Below are 20,807 nucleotides of genomic sequence, written 5' to 3'. Positions count from 1 at the left end.
TTCAGTTTGTTTTTTCCAAAGGGCTTACATGGAGTCAACATTCACAAACACTTTCATTAATATATAAGTTTTAATACTTGAAGCATATTTTAGTTGTCTTTTAATACTTGGAATTTCTATGTTTTCAAAGCAGAACAATTTGCACTAAAAGAGGACTCAGTTCAGTGAAACACATTTTATGTATTTTCCTATCCAGAACCTTTTGGAAAAGAAGGCTTTTCCCTAGACAGTATAAAAATAATTTTCTCTATGGACACAGTAGTGAGTTAGTTCTTGGTCAAAATAAATTAATCATAGCACAATCCAGGCAAAGTCAAACACCTTCAAATCCTATTAATTTTAACTTCCCACTGAAGTCTGCATAACTTTTAATAGTGATTAACTTATGGTTGGATTGTGCCTTCATTTCTAACTCACTGCAGTAGCTAAACATACCTAACTACACCCAAACATGTAAACACAGCAAGTAAGTATTAATGTTACTGTTATGGTTATAGTTTACAAAACTGGGTAATCCCTATTATTGACTGTAATAAACCAGACAAATTGATTTGCAATTCCTGGCGGAAGTACTGGAACAAGTATCATTTCTGGTGTTTTCCATAATTTACACGTCTTGAGCATATTCGCTCTTAACATTTGTCCTCATTTTTAAATATTGATCCCCGTTTCCCTAAGACATTCCACAACAGTTTAGTATGGGGAAGATAAGTAATACCAAATAGTTCCGAGGAGGCTCTTCGTCACACCTCTCTTTAGGAGGAAATTGAACAGTAAGTTGGAATTTTAGCTTTTATAACCGTCAAACTTTCCTGTTGATAAAAATGAGAATTTAATAAGGTAGGTACTAGGTCTATGCTGAAATAAACTGTATCTGAAATCAAAACAGGTTCAGAACTACAAACATGTAGAATGCAAACTATGATTATCTTTCCTTCGTCAACTGGTATTTTAGACCAGGGGTAGACAATATGCCACCTTCTAGAGGTTCTGGGATACAACAGCTACCATCAGTGGCTGTTGACCATGCTGGTTGGGGCTTATGGCAATTGGAGTCCACAGCACCTAGACAACCATATTGGCTGCCTCTGCTTTTGGCTGCTTTGTTATTATTAATGCAGAACCATCAATACACATGGAATTTTTGTATTGCTATTTTTGTGTTGCTCTCCAAACTATGGAGAATTGCAAAGTGGAATTGTAACTTGATTGTGCATCATCAGAGTATGACAACTTGGCTGCATGTGATGGATTTAACCTAACGCTATGAGATAGCGAAGACAACAGGAGAAACAAATTCTAACCTAGGTATGTCACAGGAGCGGACCAATCAATTGAGCTTACCTTCCCACCATACTGCTCCAGCTTCTGTAAGGCATCTGTAGTTTGCTCTTTGTACTTTTTGCTCATCTGTCTCTTTGAAAGCTGTGGCAAAAGTAAAATACAATAGTGGGTTTATTTGTTGAACGTAGCTGCAACATCCTCCTTTATGCCCATTACAAGCAGAAGCATCAACCAGATTGTGAATAATGCATCCTGGTAACAATGACTGATAAGAGGCAGTCTTAATTTCACAGATTCGGAGGGACCGTAGCATCTTTACATGTTCAGGCTTCCACAACTTGTGACTCAAGAAACTGAATGCAAGTCCTAACAGGAGCAGCTTGATAAACTTTATTTTGCTGCTTGCATGGAATTGGAAAACTGGGACGGGGGCTATCAAGCACCTTCCATGCTGCAAAATATGGCTGAAGGACCATCTTCAATAGGCATGCCACAAGCAGTGTTCAGAAATGTGAAAATGCCAACATGCTATTAATATATTAGCTCATGGAATCTAGATTATGATGTGCCACAAACTGAAACAAAATGCTTCTCAGGATACAAGAAACCCACTGCCAAATAATGTACTCACACTTGAAAGTAGATGTTTCAGATGATCATTAAGCGCAGGGCCAACAACAGCACTCAGTTGTATCAAAGCGTTCAGTCCCCTTTCAAATACCTCGCCATCTGAATGGGCCTTTAATAAAGGGGAAAACCAATTGACCAGACAAATGATTCGCCCACAGCATGCACCAAATTTGATTGTTTTTATGCTCCAACATGGCAAGATTGAAAAAATATTTATCTGGTTTTTTACTCTGAAATATGCAACACTGTTTTAATGCAACCCATATGTATTCACCAGCTTCAGATAAACACTTTTAAATATTCATCACAACAGAATCCTATGTATGATTACTTAGAAGTAAGTCTCACTGTGTTCAACTGGACTCTCCTCAATACCCTGTTTAGGTTTGCAGCCAAGATCTAAGCATAAAACTATTTGCTTTGTCTGCAGAAACGCTGACAGTAAAACTGCAGTATTTAAAGTCTTCAAACACTTTGAACAAATCCCATTAGAAGCACTGATCGATAACCCCTTGCAATTAGGCAGTTGCTGTAATATTATTAAATTAATTACTAGAATGTAGATTAAGTGGAGTTAGGCAACATCATCAAGTGCTAATTGTTTTAAAGGGTCTTTTGTCCACAACTAAAACTGGATTCTGCATCTCAAGAGTACTTGGTAAGGCCAGTTTTTTGACTGATTGTGGGGAGACTTCTAAGCCAATCATGCATAGAAAGTCCCTTTGGTCATTTCTATGCAATGTGGGATTGTCAGGGTGGAGCGGATCGCACTCATGGGGATGTTGGGGGCCGGACGAGCCCACTACACACTTTTGGCCCTTACATGTTCAACATGAGCGTCTAAAGAGGGCTAGGATCACAAGTAATGCTTCCTCAGTTTTGATAACAAATGATCACAAGCTACCATAAACAGGTATTCCACCACACAGAAGATTAATTAGCCACAACTACTACAAAGAGACTTCCCCAATGCATTTACTGACAAGCTGCACAACCCTCTTTCACCCCACCTACTGGATCCAGTCTACATGATCCAGGAGGTGGGACAAATTAGGGTTATGCAGCCTGTTACTGCACAGGTGAGCAATGTTATCAGGAGGTGGGAGCAACCATGGTTTACGGTGCTCACAATGTAGGCAGGAGGAAAAAGAACAAAAATATGTGGTGAGATTTTAATACTGCTGTGGCATGATGGGATGAGATTATTTCTGAGTGCTCTTGGATTGCACTTTCAAATTCAATCCTCTTTCAATTCATTTATTATTATTATTATTATTAGTAGTAGTAGTAGTAGCTTCTGAGCGGGAATCTCTGCATTTTGTTTATGTGCAGCCCTTGGCATCCACTTCTTTACTTTACTTAAAGTAAACCTGTTGAAATTAATGATTCTAACATGTTCATGTGTATCAATTTCAATGGGATTACTCTGAATAAACCTTAGTTGAACACGATTCTACGCTAATAGCAGTTGCAAGCCAGATATAATATAGTGTGAGCAGTATAAATTGCTGAAAATCTCTAGAGCAAGATTAAAACCCAGATCAACTGAGCCATCTGTGGGGATCATTTTATCTTCCATATACCTTTAAGTCAACGTTTTGTGCACACGTTCCGAGGATTCTAGCCAATGTCGATTAAACTGAGAGTGGTTAAAACCATACATGGCTCAACAACCTTGCTTGCAAGGGTTCCTCCATGCCTTGCGAAGACTGGTGAGTCGGAGGCTCTCTTATATCACTGGAATTGCAAAGGGGGAACGATGTTCCCTGCCGCTCCTCCAGCCCCAAACAGTGTGCCCCTGCGTCTGCTGGAGTTCCAACCACTGGGGCAAGCATGGAGATGAAAGGAGCACACCCATCGCTGTGGCCCTTGCAGGAAGGGACAGCAGAGCCACACTGGGGGCTTTTAACTGCATCTGTCAGGTTTTGAACTCCAGCCACTAGTTTTGAATTGTACTTTATACATATTGCAAGCTACCATGTGACAATTGTTTTCAAAAAGGAAATTATAAATCTATCTAACCAATCAATCCATATATCTGGGTAGAAGAAAAACAGTGGTACCTCTGGTTGCAGGCACGATTCGTTTCGGGGTGCCATTTACACCCCGACAAGTCCGTAACCAGAGCGGTGCTTCTGCACATGTGTGAAGCGCAATAGAACGCTTCTGCGCATGCGGCAAAACCCGGAACTAAACACTTCCAGGTCTGCCGTGTTCTTAACCCGCAGAAACACAACATGAAGCGTTTGCAAGAAGAGGTATGACTGTATTGACTCTGCGCCTTTCTGGAGCCCGGAGCTCCAGCCATCTAAAAGGGGGAGAGGCTGCCCACAGCATGTCACTGCCCCTCTCTGGCTTTGTGCTGGACACAGAAGGAGTACCCTGGTTTGTCATCAAACCTGTGCTGTGTTTCCAAATGCCACACGAGGCCAGGGACAAAGACGCTGCTCTCTGGGTAAGGAGATGTCCTGGGGTTTGCAAATATTTGGTCCACCAAGGCCATCTAAAATTCATTGATCCCTGAAACTTTACAATATGTTGTGTATACGAGTTCACAAATGGGAGAGACATACCAGAGCAGCTTTCAATACCGGAACTAGCCGTGGCAACAACGGAATGGCTTTCTGAGCTGCACCTGCCACCAAGAGCAATTCTTTAAAGCCCTCCTTGGATACAAATGTGTATGGATGCCTTGTTTCTCTTAATCCCTGCCACAGAAATAAAAACAACATCATAGTAAGCTCTACCTGCCCACCATCTCTGCTGATAAAAATACAAATACCTCAAAAAAAAGTATATTACACTCTTTTCACTACACACATTCAAAACACACTTGTGCCACCTTGTGGCTCCATCGAACATAACGTCATTAAGCAAATCTTATTATTTTTCAACATGTGTACAGTATTTTCTTACTTTCATTTTGTTTATTCATTTATTTCTACATTTATTCAGGAACAGTACACAATCCAAATTATTTCTAGGCCTTCTGCTTGTGCTGTAACAGGTAGAACAGTATCCTGTAGAACTCCAACAAAACAACTCAACCTTAGCTGCCACTAGACAACCTAACTCCTTGACAGAACCCTATTTAGACACTCCTAGACATGGGGAGTTAAGGGCACAACTGACTGCTAGTAGCCCCCTCCACTCCCAAGTCCTGAAAAAGGCTTCTGCCCCACAGTTTATAAAGGTCTCACTGGAGAAATGCCCCCAGTGACTCAACAGTTCCTGTAGCTGAAGCTCAGGAACAATCAGATTCCAGGATTGAATGAGCCACTGCAGGCTCAGAAATCATGGCACACCAGATTATTTGTTAGGGATGTTCAGAAGTGTTCTCTCTGTCTTCACATATCAGAGAGAGAGATTTGGAAAGCCTTTAAAAATGTAATATTCAATTTGACACCCTGTTGCGGCTCAAAATGTATGTTTGATGTGATTCAATTATTGCTTATAATTACATATCTGCACACTCTTAGCAGATGCAGAAGATAAACGAAACATGCCAATTATGTAATTTGGATGGGTTACTGAACAAAGCAGACACCAAGAGCAAACTCCTATCTTTGGTAATTGACTTCCAGGCTGTTTTTTCTAGGAAGTGAATTCAGTAGCACACTAAAAAAAGCCTTTCTTGTCAGACAGAACTGAGGTCAGATGTAGATATTCGAAAGGATATACAGCACTGCACACCCAAATGCAGTCCTGAATGAACCACACTAATCAAGCTAATATATACAACTCAGAAATAGGGCTGAGCAAAGCTCACAGGAAAAAATTGTGATCACTATGCATATCCAATACTGAGAAGCGAAGATGGAGTATTTCTCTTTTTGGAAGATATGCAAAATGCACCTGTGTAGAAAGCAAAGCCTCTAGCAAACATTTTTTTTTTCCTGCTCTTGGCTATACAACTGTGAAGCACAGAACACTATTTTAACTTACTGGAACAGCTAATAGTAAACTAAATTCAGCAGCAGCTATACTGAAAAAACTATTTCAAAACAGCAAGTGAGCTGCTTAGAGATTAAAAAAATATTGATAATAATAGTAATTTATTATTTGTACTGGGATGCAGGTGGCGCTGTGGGTTAAACCACAGAGCCTAGGACTTGCCGATCAGAAGGTTGGCAGTTCGAATCCCCGTGACGGGGTGAGCTCCCGTTGCTCGGTCCCTGCTCCTGCCCACCTAGCAGTTTGAAAGCACGTCAAAGTACAAGTAGATAAATAGGTGGAAGGTAAATGGCGTTTCCATGCACTGCTCTGGTTCACCAGAAGGGGCTTCGTCATGCTGGCCACATCACCCAGAAGCTGTACACCAGCTCTCTCGGCCAGTAAAGCGAGATGAGCGCCACAATCCCAGAGCCTTTCGCAACTGGACCTAATGGTCATGGGTCCCTTTACCTATTATTTGTACCCTGCCCATCTGACTGGCTTGCCCCAGCCACTCTGGGCAGCTTCCAGTAGTAAAACATTAAACCTTAACAAGTTTCTTAATTAATTAATTAATAATAATAATTTATTGAGTGTTTTTATAAATGCTTTTATATAAATAAACAAAACATTTAATATATGGCTCACCAATTATCCATGTGTGACAATGAAGTATTTATACAAAACTGTTAAAACGTATCACCACACAGGGACATGTTTAATTTTTACATATATATATATAAAGGATAGGCACATAGGCCAGGGTTTGTGGCCAATGTTAATGCAGGTAGCTTTTTCTACCCTAACCTCCTTTCTCATAGAACAACAGTTTGTGGGCAATCAACAGAGACCATGCAGAGTTATGATGAGGAAGAGGGACAGGTGGCTCAGTGGACCGGAATACTACCAGCTTGCTATATTTCTGGATTATGTATAGCCAAGAGCAGGGTCGTGTCGTCTGGGCAGCCCAGGACCTCCATATAGACTGACCAGCCCTGTGTGCCAGGGAGGTCACTTCAGGGCTGCTAATGCAGCGGTTTGACTTCACCCCAGAGGCACACAGTATTTGCTTTTCTTCAAAAGATTACTTACACAATATCCCCAACTTTTTAATCTATTAAAGAGGAGAGTTAACAGTCTGGTACTTTGCTTTAATCTACTTCCAACTTTTCATTGCAATTTGAATGAATTCAGCCGGAGTATTTGGTTTATGGATGACCAGCATATTTAAAAACAACAAATTATCTAAACATGCAACATAAAAGGGTAGTTTCAGCTTGATTCTAAAGAAATAGAGAAAAACGTTCACCTCTGCCAAAGTTATAAGAAGAGGATCAAACTGAAGCGTTTCAGGGCGACAATCCCACTGTAATTTGTGTTTTACAGAGCCATGAACTAACCTGAAACAGAAAAGTTAAGAATCAACAATAAGGCATGGTTGTACTGATCCTACTTCATGCAGAAGATCCTAAAACACTGTTCCAAAACAACTAAGCCTGTGTGAGTTTAGGTATATTTTGTATGATACTTGCAAGCATGGTGCACCACCCATTTGGAACAGACTCTTATTAAAAATGTAAAACTGTCTAAGCAAAAAAGAGAGATTATTTTAATACAATTATGGATGATATCCAACATTAGTCATACTCAGACAGCATGGCCAAAGGTCAGGGGTCATGAAAATTGCATCTAAAGGACTTCCGGGTTAGCGCCAACGCGTAATGGTGGATTCCCTCTGAGCTCCGGAGGGATCAGCTTCACGAGTTCGGGTCCTGCCGCTGCGGCAAAGTGGGGACCCTCAAAAATCACAGGCGGGTGAAGCCTGTGAGCGTGGGACTCAGCAGGCACCATTTGCCCCCCCCCCCTGAACTGCGAAAAAGCCTTTTTAAAGGCTTCGGAACGGGACGGGGTGAGCGGCGTGGTGCTGAGAGCCGACTGCTATTCTCGTGGAGTGAAGCCGCACAGCCGTTTGCGGAGAGCTCTGACTTCTTCCTGACAATTGGATTACAAAACAACTACCCGTGAGTAGGTTTAATCTGAACTATTTGAGAAAAATTGAATAAATTCGACACCGAAAGGGGAGGATATAAACAGGAAGTCTGCCCCACCCCTCTTGTAGACTGAGTAAAGCAAAGAGATTAAAAAGCAGAAACCTTTAAAGACTTTTTGTGAAGATCTAAACCCAACACCAATAAAGAAAAGCAGTTCCCCCTCTAAATTGCAGGAGTGGAGGGGGAAGATTTAAACATTTTCTACCTGCATGAAAGGAGGGAAAGGAAATTTTATCTGCTGCCTTTATACCTGGGAACAGACTGCCTTTAGGCAAGGAAGCAGATCAGTGGGAAACCTGTCTCAAACTAGAGCCGGAAGTTAAGAACTTTTGAAACAACTCTGCAAAAGAGATACAGTGTTTCTGGTCTTCTCCTCTCTGAGAGTAACATTTTAAAGTAACAACTTTTAATGCAACTGTTAAAGTAACTGCTTGGGGACATTGAAACTGTGGCTTTTAAGTGACTTTAGAACTTACAAGGACTTTACTTGTTAAAGACTTTTACACTGAATTGGTCCCCCTAGAGGAACACTGATATTGCTGCAACAACATTTAAGCAATTGGAAATTTCCTTTCCAAAACAAATCTTCTAGGCGTGGGACTGACCTTGGATTCTCATGAGAGTGGCATGGCAGATGATAAAGGAAAATTAGAGTCGGCACAGGAAAAAACTACTGGCACTAGATCAGGCAGGCAATTTTGAGATACTTCAGCTCAGAGGAGGGCCTCAACATCTGGAACTGCTGGTACACAAGGAACTGCTACTTTGCAAACTAAATTAAGAGTTATGTCAACTGAAGATGTTTTGAGCCAGGCACTTGGTAAAATTAATGAGTCTTTGGAAAATTTAGCAAGACAAGTAGCAGAAACAAATAAACAAGTGGCCGAGACAAATAAACAGGTTGCTGAGGCTTCAGCAAAAATAGATGTGAACACTATAAGCATTAATGACCTGGGGGGAAAGGTCAGTTTTAATACACAGTCTATTGAAAAATTAATAAAGGAATCGGTTACAACCCGGAAAGTAGCCGACGAAGCCAAGGAAACTGCTATGCCCGCCCAGGAGAAGATACTACCAGTATATAAGAAGCTGGAAGACCATGACTTGACACTGTCCATGATTGAATTACATGATAAGGAGAGGAATTTGAGAATCAGAGCAATACCCGAAATTGAGAAGGACAATTTGGCTGACTTTCTCACAAAAGAATTTACAGACTTCTGGCAACAGGACTTGGGGAAGGAAGAATTTAAGATAGTGAGTGCATTTAGAATTGGGAAAAAACAGAGAAAGAACAAGGTCAGAGACTGTCTGATTACCCTTCAAACAAAAGAGGAAAGGGACAAAATTTTGAATCTGCACTACCAAAGAACTTTGGAAATTGAAGACTCATTCGTGGAGATCTATAAGGACATCCCAAAATACATTTTGGACATAAGGACCAACTACAGAATCTAGTTGCCCTACTGAGAAGAAATAGAATACTCTTCAGGTGGGAATTTCCCCAAGGCCTATCTTTTAAATATAAAGAAAGGAAGATAAGAATAAGAACAGTGCACGACAAAGATAAATTTCTGGGGGACCATGGAGAAGACCTGCAGAAAGGAGCGGAATCTGGAGAAGACCCGAAACCACTGGACAGAGGAATATTAAATTTAGCAAACTTATCATTTGGACTACTTGAACCAGAGAAAGAGACAGCACTGACAGAACAAGAACAGCAACTCGGAGCAGTTGGAGGTAAAGAGAAGTAACCCCACCATGGCTCTGCAACTTCTAAGCTGGAATTGTAATGGACTGAACTCCCCTCGGAAGAGAAAAGGTGTTATATATTAAAAAAAGAGCAATTGGATCTGATCTGTCTACAAGAAACACATGTAACGAGGTTACATAGGAAAATACTTATTAATAAAAGATTGGGTCAAGAATTTATCTCATCTGACAAAGTTAAAAAAAGAGGTGTGGTGATATATGCAAAGGAGAGACTTTCACTGAAATTAATCTTTAAAGACGAACAAGGAAGATATTTGGCAGTCGAAATCCAACATCAAGGAGAGAAATTTCTGGTAGTTGGAATTTATGCTCTGAATGAGGGGAAATCTGAATTTTTTAAGAAGTTGCATGAGATTTTACTGGAACATTTGGATTACAATTTAATCTTAATGGGGGATATGAACAGAGTTGTATCTACAAACATGGACAAGGCACAAAGACAGGTAGTCACCAAAGATGGTAGACTACCTAAAACTTTTTTCGAAATGACTGACAATATGGACCTGGTGGATATTTGGAGAGTAAGGAATCCTTTGGGAAGAGAGGGAACCTTCTTTTCTGAAGCCAAAATGACATGGACTAGAATTGACCAAATATGGATAACTAGAGGAATGGCACCAAAGATAAAGAAAGTGGAAATCTGCCCCAAAACTTGCTCCGACCATAACGCCGTAAGGATGGAAATGAAACAAATAGCAACTGGTTCCTTCAGATGGAGGATGAATGACACCTTATTTAGAGATGAAGAAGTCTACAAAAAGGCCCCAAAAACCTTGAGAGACTATTTTGAAATAAATATGAACACTGATGTTGAAAAAAGAATAATCTGGGACGCAAGTAAAGCTGTTATGAGAGGGTTCCTGATACAACAGAACGCAATAAAGAAGAAAAGACAAAATGAGAAAAAAGACAAAATCCTAGAGAAGATAAAAGAAGGGGAAAAGAAATTGAGAGTAAAACCAAAGTCACAAGAGATCCTGAGAGAAATAAAATTATACCAAACACAATATATGGAATTGATAAGTCAAGAAATAGAATGGAAGATTAAACAAATGAGACAAAAGACATTTGAATCAGCGAATAAGTGTGGGAAACTTTTGGCTTGCCAAATGAGAAAAAGACAAAAATTAAATACTATTACAAATCTAGAAGTGGAAGGAAAAAACATACATAACCCAAATGAGATTAGAAATTGTTTCCAGAAGTATTTTAAACAACTATACTCACAAGGGCCACAGAAAGAAATGGACATAGAACGATTTTTAAAGACAAATGGATTACAAAAAATCTCTCAAGAAAGTAAACTGATGTTGAACTATAAAATATCAGAACAGGAAGTAGAAGGTGCCATTCAAAACATGCAATTGGGCAAGTCTCCAGGACCGGATGGGCTGACCGCCAGGTATTACAAATCTTTGAAGGAGTGTTTATTGCAACCTCTGAAGGAAGTCTGCAATGAAATTTTGGAAGGGAAAAGGGCACCAGAGTCGCAGAAAGAGTCATTCATCACACTTATACCGAAAACAGAGACTGAAAAGACTCAATTTAAGAACTATCGTCCTATATCGTTATTAAATGTGGATTACAAAATTTTTGCTGACATTTTGGCTAAAAGGTTGAAAAAAGTATTCATGGAAGAGATTCACAAAGACCAAGTGGGCTTTCTCCCAGGAAGGCATTTGTCTGACAATTTGAGGAATATAATTGATATTCTGGAAAAATTAGAAGTAAATATAAACACTAAAGCAGTTCTGATATTTGTGGACGCGGAGAAAGCCTTTGACAATATTTCTTGGAACTTTATGAAAAAGAATCTACAGGGGATGGGGGTAGGGCAAGGTTTTGAAAATGGTATAGGTGCAATATATTCTGAACAGAAAGCTAAATTGATTGTAAATAATGTGGTTACGGAAGAATTTAAGATAGAAAAAGGGACACGACAGGGATGCCCAATTTCACCATTGCTTTTTATATCGGTCCTGGAGGTCCTGCTGAATATGATTAGAAGAGACCAGCTGGTTAAAGGCATACAGGTCGGAGCTAAACAGTATAAATTGAGAGCTTTTGCAGATGACCTAATTTTGACATTACAGGAGCCAGAATCTAGTACCAAAAGGGTTTTAGACTTAATTCAAGAATTTGGTCAAGTGGCAGGATTTAAACTGAACAAGTTAAAAACTAAAGTTTTAGAGAAAAATTTAACATTAACTGAAAAAGAAAGGTTTCAGAATGAGACTGGTTTGACTGTGGTTAAGAAAGTGAAATACCTGGGGATTAATATGACAGCAAAAAATGTGAACTTATTTAAAGATAATTATGAAAAATGTTGGACAGAAGTGAAAAAAGATTTAGAAATATGGTCAAATTTGAAGCTTTCCTTGTTGGGCCGAATTGCAGTTATAAAGATGAATGTATTGCCTAGAATGTTGTTTTTGTTTCAAACATTGCACATTGTGGACAAGATGGACTGTTTCAAGAAGTGGCAGAAAGATATTTCTAGATTTGTCTGGCAGGGCAAGAAGCCCAGAATAAAATTTAAGATTTTAACTGATGCTAAAGAAAGAGGGGGATTTGCCCTGCCAGACCTTAAACTTTATTATGAATCAGCAGCATTTTGCTGGTTGAAAGAATGGCTGCTTCTTGAAAATACAGACATTTTGGACTTAGAAGGATTTAATAATGTATTTGGGTGGCATGCATATTTGTGGTACGACAAGGTCAAAGTACATAAAGCATTTAAAAACCATATTGTCAGGAAAGCACTGTTTAATGTTTGGATAAGATACAAAGATTTATTGGAAAACATAACTCCAAGGTGGTTGTCACCAATGGAAGCGAAAGCTCTTAAAAGACTCAATATGGAGTCCAAATGGCCAAAATATTGGGAAATTTTGGAACAAGAGGGAGACAAATTGAAACTGCAGAGCTTTGAGAAATTAAAAAACAAAGTGCGAGACTGGCTTCATTATTGTCAGATAATGGAGGCTTACAAATTGGACAAAAAAATTGGATTCCAGGTGGAAAAATCGAAATTAGAAACAGAATTGTTAGAACCTAAAACTAAGATGTTGTCAAAGATGTATAACTTGCTGCTGAAATGGAATACTCAGGATGAAACGGTGAAATCTGTAATGATTAAATGGGCACAGGATGTTGGACACAATATTATGTTTGCTGACTGGGAACAGTTATGGACCACCGGTCTGAAATTTACGGCATGTAATGCCTTAAGAGAGAATATTATGAAAATGATTTACAGGTGGTACATGACCCCAGTCAAGCTTGCAAAAATCTATCATTTGCCGGACAATAAATGTTGGAAATGTAAAGAGAATGAAGGTACATTCTTTCACCTTTGGTGGACGTGCCCAAGGATTAAGGCTTTTTGGGAAATGATTTATAATGAAATGAAAAAGGTATTTAAGCATACCTTCTTGAAGAAACCAGAGGCCTTTCTCCTGGGCATGGTCGGCCAATTGGTGCCAAAGAAGGATAGAACTTTCTTTTTGTACGCGACAACAGCAGCAAGAATACTCATCGCAAAATATTGGAAGACACAAGATCTACCCACTCTGGAAGAATGGCAGGTGAAGATGATTGATTGCATGGGATTGGCAGAAATGACCGTCAGAATCCGAGACCAGGGAAAAGAGTCGGCGGAAGAAGATTGGAAGAAGTTTAAAGACTACTTGCAGAAATACTGTAAAATTAAGGAATGCTAGAGTTGGATAGTAACTAAGTGGTTTTCAGCTGTAATGCTTAAGAGATAGAAAATAAGGATTTGAAATAAGTAAAAGACCTAATGGTGAGGATTTGCTGAACAAACAATTTGAATTGGAATATAAGAAAGGGTGGTATGAGGAGGTCTGGAAAGTAAGGTAAAAGAAAATAAGCAAATGGAATTTATACGTGCTTCTTTGTTTTTCCTTGTTTTTAAATTGTTTTTACTTTTTGCATTTTTGCATTTTTGTTTTTTCTTCTTTTTTTGCTATAATGTATTAACTTTGAAAACTTTAATTATTATTATTATTTTTTTTTAAAGAAAGTTGCATCTAAAGAGCCACCCCTGCAGTAAAGGCTTTTAGCGCCTGTTCACACATGGATATTCATCATTTCATAGCAACAGCATGAAGGGTTGGTGTCCATGTCCAGCAGCCAGATAAAACATCACTGGTAGCACATTCACCTCGCATATCATGCTTTTGAATAAAAAATGTTCACATATCCTCCTACCAGTTATGAACTGAGGGACATGCAATACAGTGGTGCCCCGCAAGACGAATGCCTCGCAAGACGAAAAACCCGCTAGACGAAAGGGTTTTCCGTTTTTCGAGGCGCTTCGTAAGACGAATTTCCCTATGGGCTTGCTTCGCAAGACGAAAACGTCTTGCGAGTCTTTTCGCTCCCCCCCCCCCTTTTTCTAAGCTGCTAATAGCCGCTAAGCCGCTAATAGGGATGCTTCGCAAGACGAAAAAACCGCAAGACGAAGAGACTCGCGGAACGTATTATTTTCGTCTTGCGAGGGACCACTGTACCTTAGTGTCGTTCATATACGATGTCCCATTTGCAATCTTGAGTGACGCACCTGATAATGCCTTCTGAACATTTGTTCTTACAATAAGCAAACCAAAAGCCTTCACAGAATGTAGACCAATGATACAAAGCCTATTGTTTAACTTAGTTCCTTATGTTCACGCACTTCTGACCCCCAAGTCTTACCTGCAAGGAATTCCCCCTTTAGAGTAAATGGCAGCAAAGGCAGAAGGAGCTCTTGATTGACCACCAAACTAGAATAAAAAGATGAAAGTGAGTTAGTCAGCCAAGAGGCAGATAAGTTCAGTTGTATTTATTTTTAAAACCTGGAGATTTACCCAGTCAAAAAATGCTTTTCAAGTCCCGTATTAATTCAAAATTCGTTTAAATGTCCTTAAATGTCTACTGCTAAAAGCAACAGGACTTGGAATGCTTAGCTTTGATTTGATCTCAAAAACAGCATATATACAACAGCTTGAAGGTGCAAAAATGCAAATTTAAATAATCTGAATGCAGAACAATAAAAATAAAGACTAAATGCAGGCAATGCAATGTGTATCTAATGCCTGGAAAACCACCCATAATGACAAGCAGAGATGCTTCACTTTTACAAGAATATCCTAATTTACTGCATGCATATAAGGAACAGTCTTATATGACTGTCACTTCTTTGTTGCTGAGAATGTACTTTATTATGTGAAAAAACAATTTTCAGAACTTTCCAACTAAATTGTAGAACTTAGAAATATAGACATTATGAAGTCTTGCCATTTAGTACTCACTTTTGTCACCTGAGGCAGGTACGGTTTTACTCAAGGCAACCATTCATACAAAATGCCATCATGACCACCAGCGGTACCAAGGCTTTACAAGGCAAAATCCACTAAAACTTGTGACTGCAGATACAGAGAATCCCAAACCAGGGTTCTAAACCAAGGCTATATTTTGCTGCATACCCTGGAATTCAGAGGTGCAAGAATGGGCACTCAACTGAATTTCCAAACTTAAGTGTCTGCCAGCAAAGTTGCTTCTAAAAATCACTTACAAAAAGCAAGTCAGCCAAGAAGGAATGATCGTGGACAGATGGCATTGAATGCTGAGTGACTGTTGTGGGGACGGAATGAAAAATCAAAGGGTGGGAATGGCAAGGAGTATTCTGGAGCAGCAGAGATTTGCTCCCCAAATTTTGATACCCTAAACTCAGTTCAGCAGAGATTGTGCTTATCACCTTATTCGCCCTTTTTCTCCACATTTTTTAAAAAATCACCTGCATAATTTGCTGAAGAAATGGGCTAACATCTTTATGTAGCCACCAGAAGTTCTGCCTGTACTTACCGGATCAATTGTTTTGGGATTAAGTCTGTCACTGGGCCTGGGCTGCGGCTTAATTACAGGATCTGGGCAAGTCGATGAAGTGGGTACTGGCTTTCTTTTCTGTGTCACAGTTTTCTCAGCCATTTGAGAACCTGAAGACATTCTTTTACCACTACTTCCTGCGGCACCAAAAACAAAAAAGACCCCACAGAAGAAAGTAGGGATGGGATTTACATTCTTAATGAAAAATTATTTGTATTATAAGGCAGGTAAATAAAACACAGTTCAGCTGTCACTGAATAGGAAAGACATACCACTTGCTCCATTTTTCAAACATGTGCCTTCACATTTCTTGGTTTGCTGCATACCTCCTTGGGAGACTCTATAGAGACACCTGAACAAAGAGAAATTGATACTGGTTGGCATCACTTTGCATTTGTATCCTGGTAGCACAACTTCTTAAGGGACTGTTCAAATAGAAAGGCTATTAAACAGAAGAAAATCTGCATTTTTAAGAGTCCTGTCGATCTATGGACATTTGAAGAAATCCCTGCAGTTAACCAAAAGGGGATTATTTTCTGTAAATGGATCTAAGGCAGCTCTTTTATGGTACAAAGTATTTAAAGGCAAACCCACATTTACATTTGTTCAATATTTGCACAACGGTGCACACATGCATTGCACCAAACCCGGAAGTGACCCAAAAAGTCACAAAAAAGGGTAGAATGTTGCAGGGCAGAAAAGGATGCGTGCAGGCTTTTCCAATGGTGATTCAAATATGCCATAGAATGTAAATGGATGGTTGCCTGTATCAACATTTCTATACCACCCTTCATCCAAGGATCACAGGACGGTTTACAATCTCAAAACACAAAAGTCCGTAACATAGAAGCACACGAAAGTATTAATCAATATCTAACTTTCGTAGCTACAATCCTAATCACATTTACATGGAATAATGATGTTTACTGCCTCTTGCTAATACTAACTCAGAGTCACGAAATGAAACTGATGGGTAGGAGATTCCGGACAAGCAGTAAGCCTTATTGCCACAATATGTGTTCCCACCGGTGGTGTAGCTGAGTTTCCTGCATTTGGGGAAATTGCAGACGTTAGAAGCATCCTGCGGGTATAGGGCGGTGAACAAATTTGATTCATCATCATCTTCATCATCATTGGCCTAGTTATTATGAACGGACCTATTAAAAGGGTGAAGCTAATTCACAGAAGATACAGCTAACTGCTACTGATGGGGGCCCTGAACATGGAGGTTTTTTTTCCACACCAGTGGCTGGAGGCGCACAAAGGTGAGAGGATCAATATGACTATTCATTAATTTTGTTTACCCCTCTATAGCCGCAGGTCTCGGGGCAGTTCACAAGATAAAATAAAAATATAAAGATACAAACGAAAACAACCCAATAAACGACCCCCCACCCACCCACCCCCACCAATTGGATGTGGTGCATTGGATATGAATCGGCCAAAGGCCAGGTAAAAGAGGAACGTTTCTACCTGGAGCCTACAGGTGTAACACAAAAGGCTCACACCTGGCGTATGGGCTCCCCTGAGCCACCTGGCAGGGAACCTGACGCTGCAGTAGACAAGGCTACTCATTCAGCAGGGCACCTTCTCAGGGGCGTAACAAACCTTACCGATTCCCAGCGGAGCTCAGCGCCAAGAAAATAAATTAATAATCATAATAATACTTTTATTTTCAATGTACTACCTGTGTACAATGAAATTAACCAAGCCTCCCTCCTCCCACCCCAAACACTCAATTGCATTTACAGGTAGGTAGCCGTGTTGGTCTGCCATAGGTGAAACAAAATAAAAAAAAAATAAAAAAAAAAATCCTTCCAGTAGCACCTTAGAGACCAACTAAGTTATTGCACTGGAGTCTTGTGTGCCCATAAGTCACGCAAGAGCTAAACCCAGCCCCGTCTTCTTCAGCGGGGAAAGCACTCTGCACATGCTCAGGGAAGCGCTGAGGGGAGGAGAAGGCGCTCTGCGCATGCCTGGGGGGCACCCCACCTCGCCTTCCCCGCTGAGGGGGTGGGGAGGAGAAGGCGCTCTGCACATGCTCGGGCTGCCCTGGGGAAAGCACTCTGCACATGCTCAGGGAAGCGCTGAGGGGAGGAGGAGAAGGCGCTCTGCGCATGCTTGGGGGGCACCCCACCTCGCCTTCCCCGCTGAGGGGGTGGGGAGGAGAAGGCGCTCTGCACATGCTCGGGCTGCCCTGGGGAAAGCACTCTGCACATGCTCAGGGAAGCGCTGAGGGGAAGAGAAGGCGCTCTGCGCATGCCTGGGGGACACCCCACCTTCCCCACTGAGGAGGTGGGGAGGAGAAGGCGCTCTGCACATGCTTGGGCTGCCCTGGGGAAAGCACTCTGCACATGCTCAGGGAAGCGCTGAGGGGAGGAGGAGAAGGCGCTCTGCGCATGCCTGGGGGGCACCCCACCTCGCCTTCCCCGCTGAGGGGGTGGGGAGGAGAAGGCGCTCTGCACATGCTCGGGCTGCCCTGGGGAAAGCACTCTGCACATGCTCAGGGAAGCGCTGAGGGGAGGAGGAGAAGGCGCTCTGCGCATGCCTGGGGGGCACCCCACCTCGCCTTCCCCGCTGAGGGGGTGGGGAGGAGAAGGCGCTCTGCACATGCTCGGGCTGCCCTGGGGAAAGCACTCTGCACATGCTCAGGGAAGCGCTGAGGGGAGGAGGAGAAGGCGCTCTGCGCATGCCTGGGGGGCACCCCACCTCGCCTTCCCCGCTGAGGGGGTGGGGAGGAGAAGGCGCTCTGCACATGCTCGGGCTGCCCTGGGGAAAGCACTCTGCACATGCTCAGGGAAGCGCTGAGGGGAGGAGGAGAAGGCGCTCTGCGCATGCCTGGGGGGCACCCCACCTCGCCTTCCCCGCTGAGGGGGTGGGGAGGAGAAGGCGCTCTGCACATGCTCGGGCTGCCCTGGGGAAAGCACTCTGCACATGCTCAGGGAAGCGCTGAGGGGAGGAGGAGAAGGCGCTCTGCGCATGCCTGGGGGGCACCCCACCTCGCCTTCCCCGCTGAGGGGGTGGGGAGGAGAAGGCGCTCTGCACATGCTCGGGCTGCCCTGGGGAAAGCACTCTGCACATGCTCAGGGAAGTGCTGAGGGGAAGAGAAGGCGCTCTGCGCATGCCTGGGGGACACCCCACCTCGCCTTCCCCACTGAGGAGGTGGGGAGGAGAAGGCGCTCTGCACATGCTCGGGCTGCCCTGGGGAAAGCACTCTGCACATGCTCAGGGAAGCGCTGAGGGGAGGAGGAGAAGGCGCTCTGCGCATGCTCGGGCTGCCCTGCTTCCAGGACCCCGCTAGCCAAACTCCGTCGCCCGTTAACGCGGCGGGGCGGGACGAGCCACCTACCTGCGGGGGAGACTTACGGCCCGGGGGCGAAAGCAGAAGGACGGGCGGGAAGGAAGGAGCGCGCCTCTCCCTCGCCGGGACGACGACGCCTCCCTCTCTCGCTCGCTCGCTCGCCGGCTCCTCGGAAAGGCGTGGAAATCCGCGCAGGCCGCAGCTGCCCGTCGCCGTTGCCAAGGCAACTACGGGCGCCCGGAGAGGCCAAACTTCTTCGCGGAGAAGGCGGAGGGCGCTCTGTGCATGCTCGGAATTCTGTCGCACCCGCACACACTCTTTGCTTTCTGTGAGAGAGCTGCGCATGGGCAGGAGGCGATGACATGGGTGATAACAGCTGCTGTTGTTGTTGCCAACTTGAATAAAATAATAAAATCAAAATAATAGGGGAGGACAATTGATGACATAGGAGGGCGCGCATGCGCAATGCTCATAAACGGGGGACTGGCAGAGGCAGGATCTATGCTGCGGGAGTGGGGGGGGAACTCACCTGTTACCATTATATATATTTTTATACACACACACATATATATTTACACACACTGTGAGTGTGTGTGTGTGTGTGTGTATATATATATATACACACACACACACACACACAAATACACTAAATTTTCTGCTTTACAATTTAAAATACTCATTTTACATCCTTAAGATATCAATGACTTCCTTTCTTCTCTTTCCATGGTTCATTCTACATATCATAAATCCCTGCATATTTTACAAAACCTATCCCATTCAATATTCCATTATTACATCCATCAAAACTTATTTACACTGTTGAATCTTATCTTAATCCTGCCAGCGTTTTCAGCTGTATTTCCCATATATCCAATAAACGTTTTCCAATCTTCTTTAAACATATGTTCTCATCCTTCTCTTTCGAATGCCAAATCTTTCAGGGGAGCATTGGCAAGCGTTTGGCACCATTTTTGAGTGAATTGGCAAAAGTCAGATTTTTGCTGAAATTGTGACCCCGGGTCTTAGGGATTTTTTCAAAAAAGTCTTTTTCCGCCAGACGCTTTTTCTGCCAAATACTTGCTAATGCTCCCCTGAAAGTTTTGGCAGTCAAAACAGAAGCCTTATTATCACAGGAGAAGAAATCAGCCCTCAACAACTTAACCGGTGGGAAAAGGTTTTTTTGAAAAAACCCCCAAGCCCCGGGGTCACAATTTCAGCAAAAATCTGACTTTTACCAATTCACTCAAAAATGCTGCCAAACGCTTGCAAATGCTCCCCTTTAAGTTTTGGCAGTCGAAACAAAGGCTTTTTATCACAGGACAAGAAATCAGCCCTAAAAAGCTTAGATTTTTGCTGAAATTGTGACCCTGGGGCTTAGGGATGTTTTCAAAAAAGTCTTTTTCCGCCGGTTAAGTGTTCGAGGGCTAATTTCTTGTCCTGTGATAAAAAGTCTTCTGTTTCAACTGCCGAAACTTTCAGGGGAGCATTTGCAAGCATTCGGCGCCATATTTGACTGAATTCCCGAAAGTCAGATTTTTGCTGAAATTGTGGCCCTGGGGCTTAGGGATTTTTTCAAAAAAATCTCTTTTCGCCGGTTAAGTTGTTGATGTGCTGATTTCTTGTCCTGTGATATAAAGCCTTCTGTTTTGACTGCCAAAACTTTCAGGGCATCATTTGCAAGGGTTTGGCACCATTTGTGAGTGAATTGGCAAAAGTCAGATTTTTGCTGAAATTGTGAACCCGGGGCTTAGGGATTTTTTCAAAAAAATCTTTTTCCTCCGGTTAAGTGTTCGAGGGCTGATTTCTTGTCCTGTAATAAAAAGCCTTCTGTATCGACTGCCAAACATTTCAGGAAATAATATGCAACCATTCGGCACCATATTTGACTGAATTCCTGAAAGTCATATTTTTGCTGAAATTGTGACCGGGGCTTAGGGATTTTTTCA

The 20,807-nt window shown here is 42.1% G+C and overlaps 1 protein-coding gene across 1 annotated transcript; it reads right to left on the bottom strand.

Annotated features, from left to right (window-relative positions):
• Window positions 1-51: 51 nt before the first annotated feature.
• On the bottom strand, window positions 52-19,243 carry PACRGL (parkin coregulated like). Its single transcript, XM_081876433.1, has 9 exons — window positions 18,899-19,243; window positions 15,833-15,900; window positions 15,540-15,697; window positions 14,391-14,458; window positions 7,157-7,247; window positions 4,488-4,622; window positions 1,916-2,023; window positions 1,345-1,425; window positions 52-812 (listed from the first exon to the last, which is right to left on the bottom strand). Exons 1-9 carry the CDS (start codon window positions 19,204-19,206, stop codon window positions 756-758), a joined length of 1,074 nt encoding a protein of 357 aa, XP_081732559.1. The 5' UTR covers window positions 19,207-19,243; the 3' UTR covers window positions 52-755.
• Window positions 19,244-20,807: the final 1,564 nt, after the last annotated feature.

This window comes from Podarcis erhardii (assembly GCF_964252035.2).
Source record: "Podarcis erhardii genome assembly, chromosome: 9".
Classification (NCBI taxonomy): Eukaryota; Metazoa; Chordata; class Lepidosauria; order Squamata; family Lacertidae; genus Podarcis; species Podarcis erhardii.
This window is presented reverse-complemented; position numbering and strand designations above follow the sequence as displayed.

Excerpts from the sequence above, each read along its gene's own strand:
- PACRGL (XM_081876433.1), bottom strand. The coding sequence starts at position 19,206 with ATGCGCAGCTCTCTCACAGAAAGCAAAGAGTGTGTGCGGGTGCGACAG. Across the intron at positions 4,623-7,156 it reads TTCTTATAACTTTGGCAGAG|GGATTAAGAGAAACAAGGCA; the intron begins GTGAACGTTTTT and ends TTTCTGTGGCAG. Across the intron at positions 2,024-4,487 it reads CGGTATTGAAAGCTGCTCTG|GCCCATTCAGATGGCGAGGT; the intron begins GTATGTCTCTCC and ends CCTTTATTAAAG.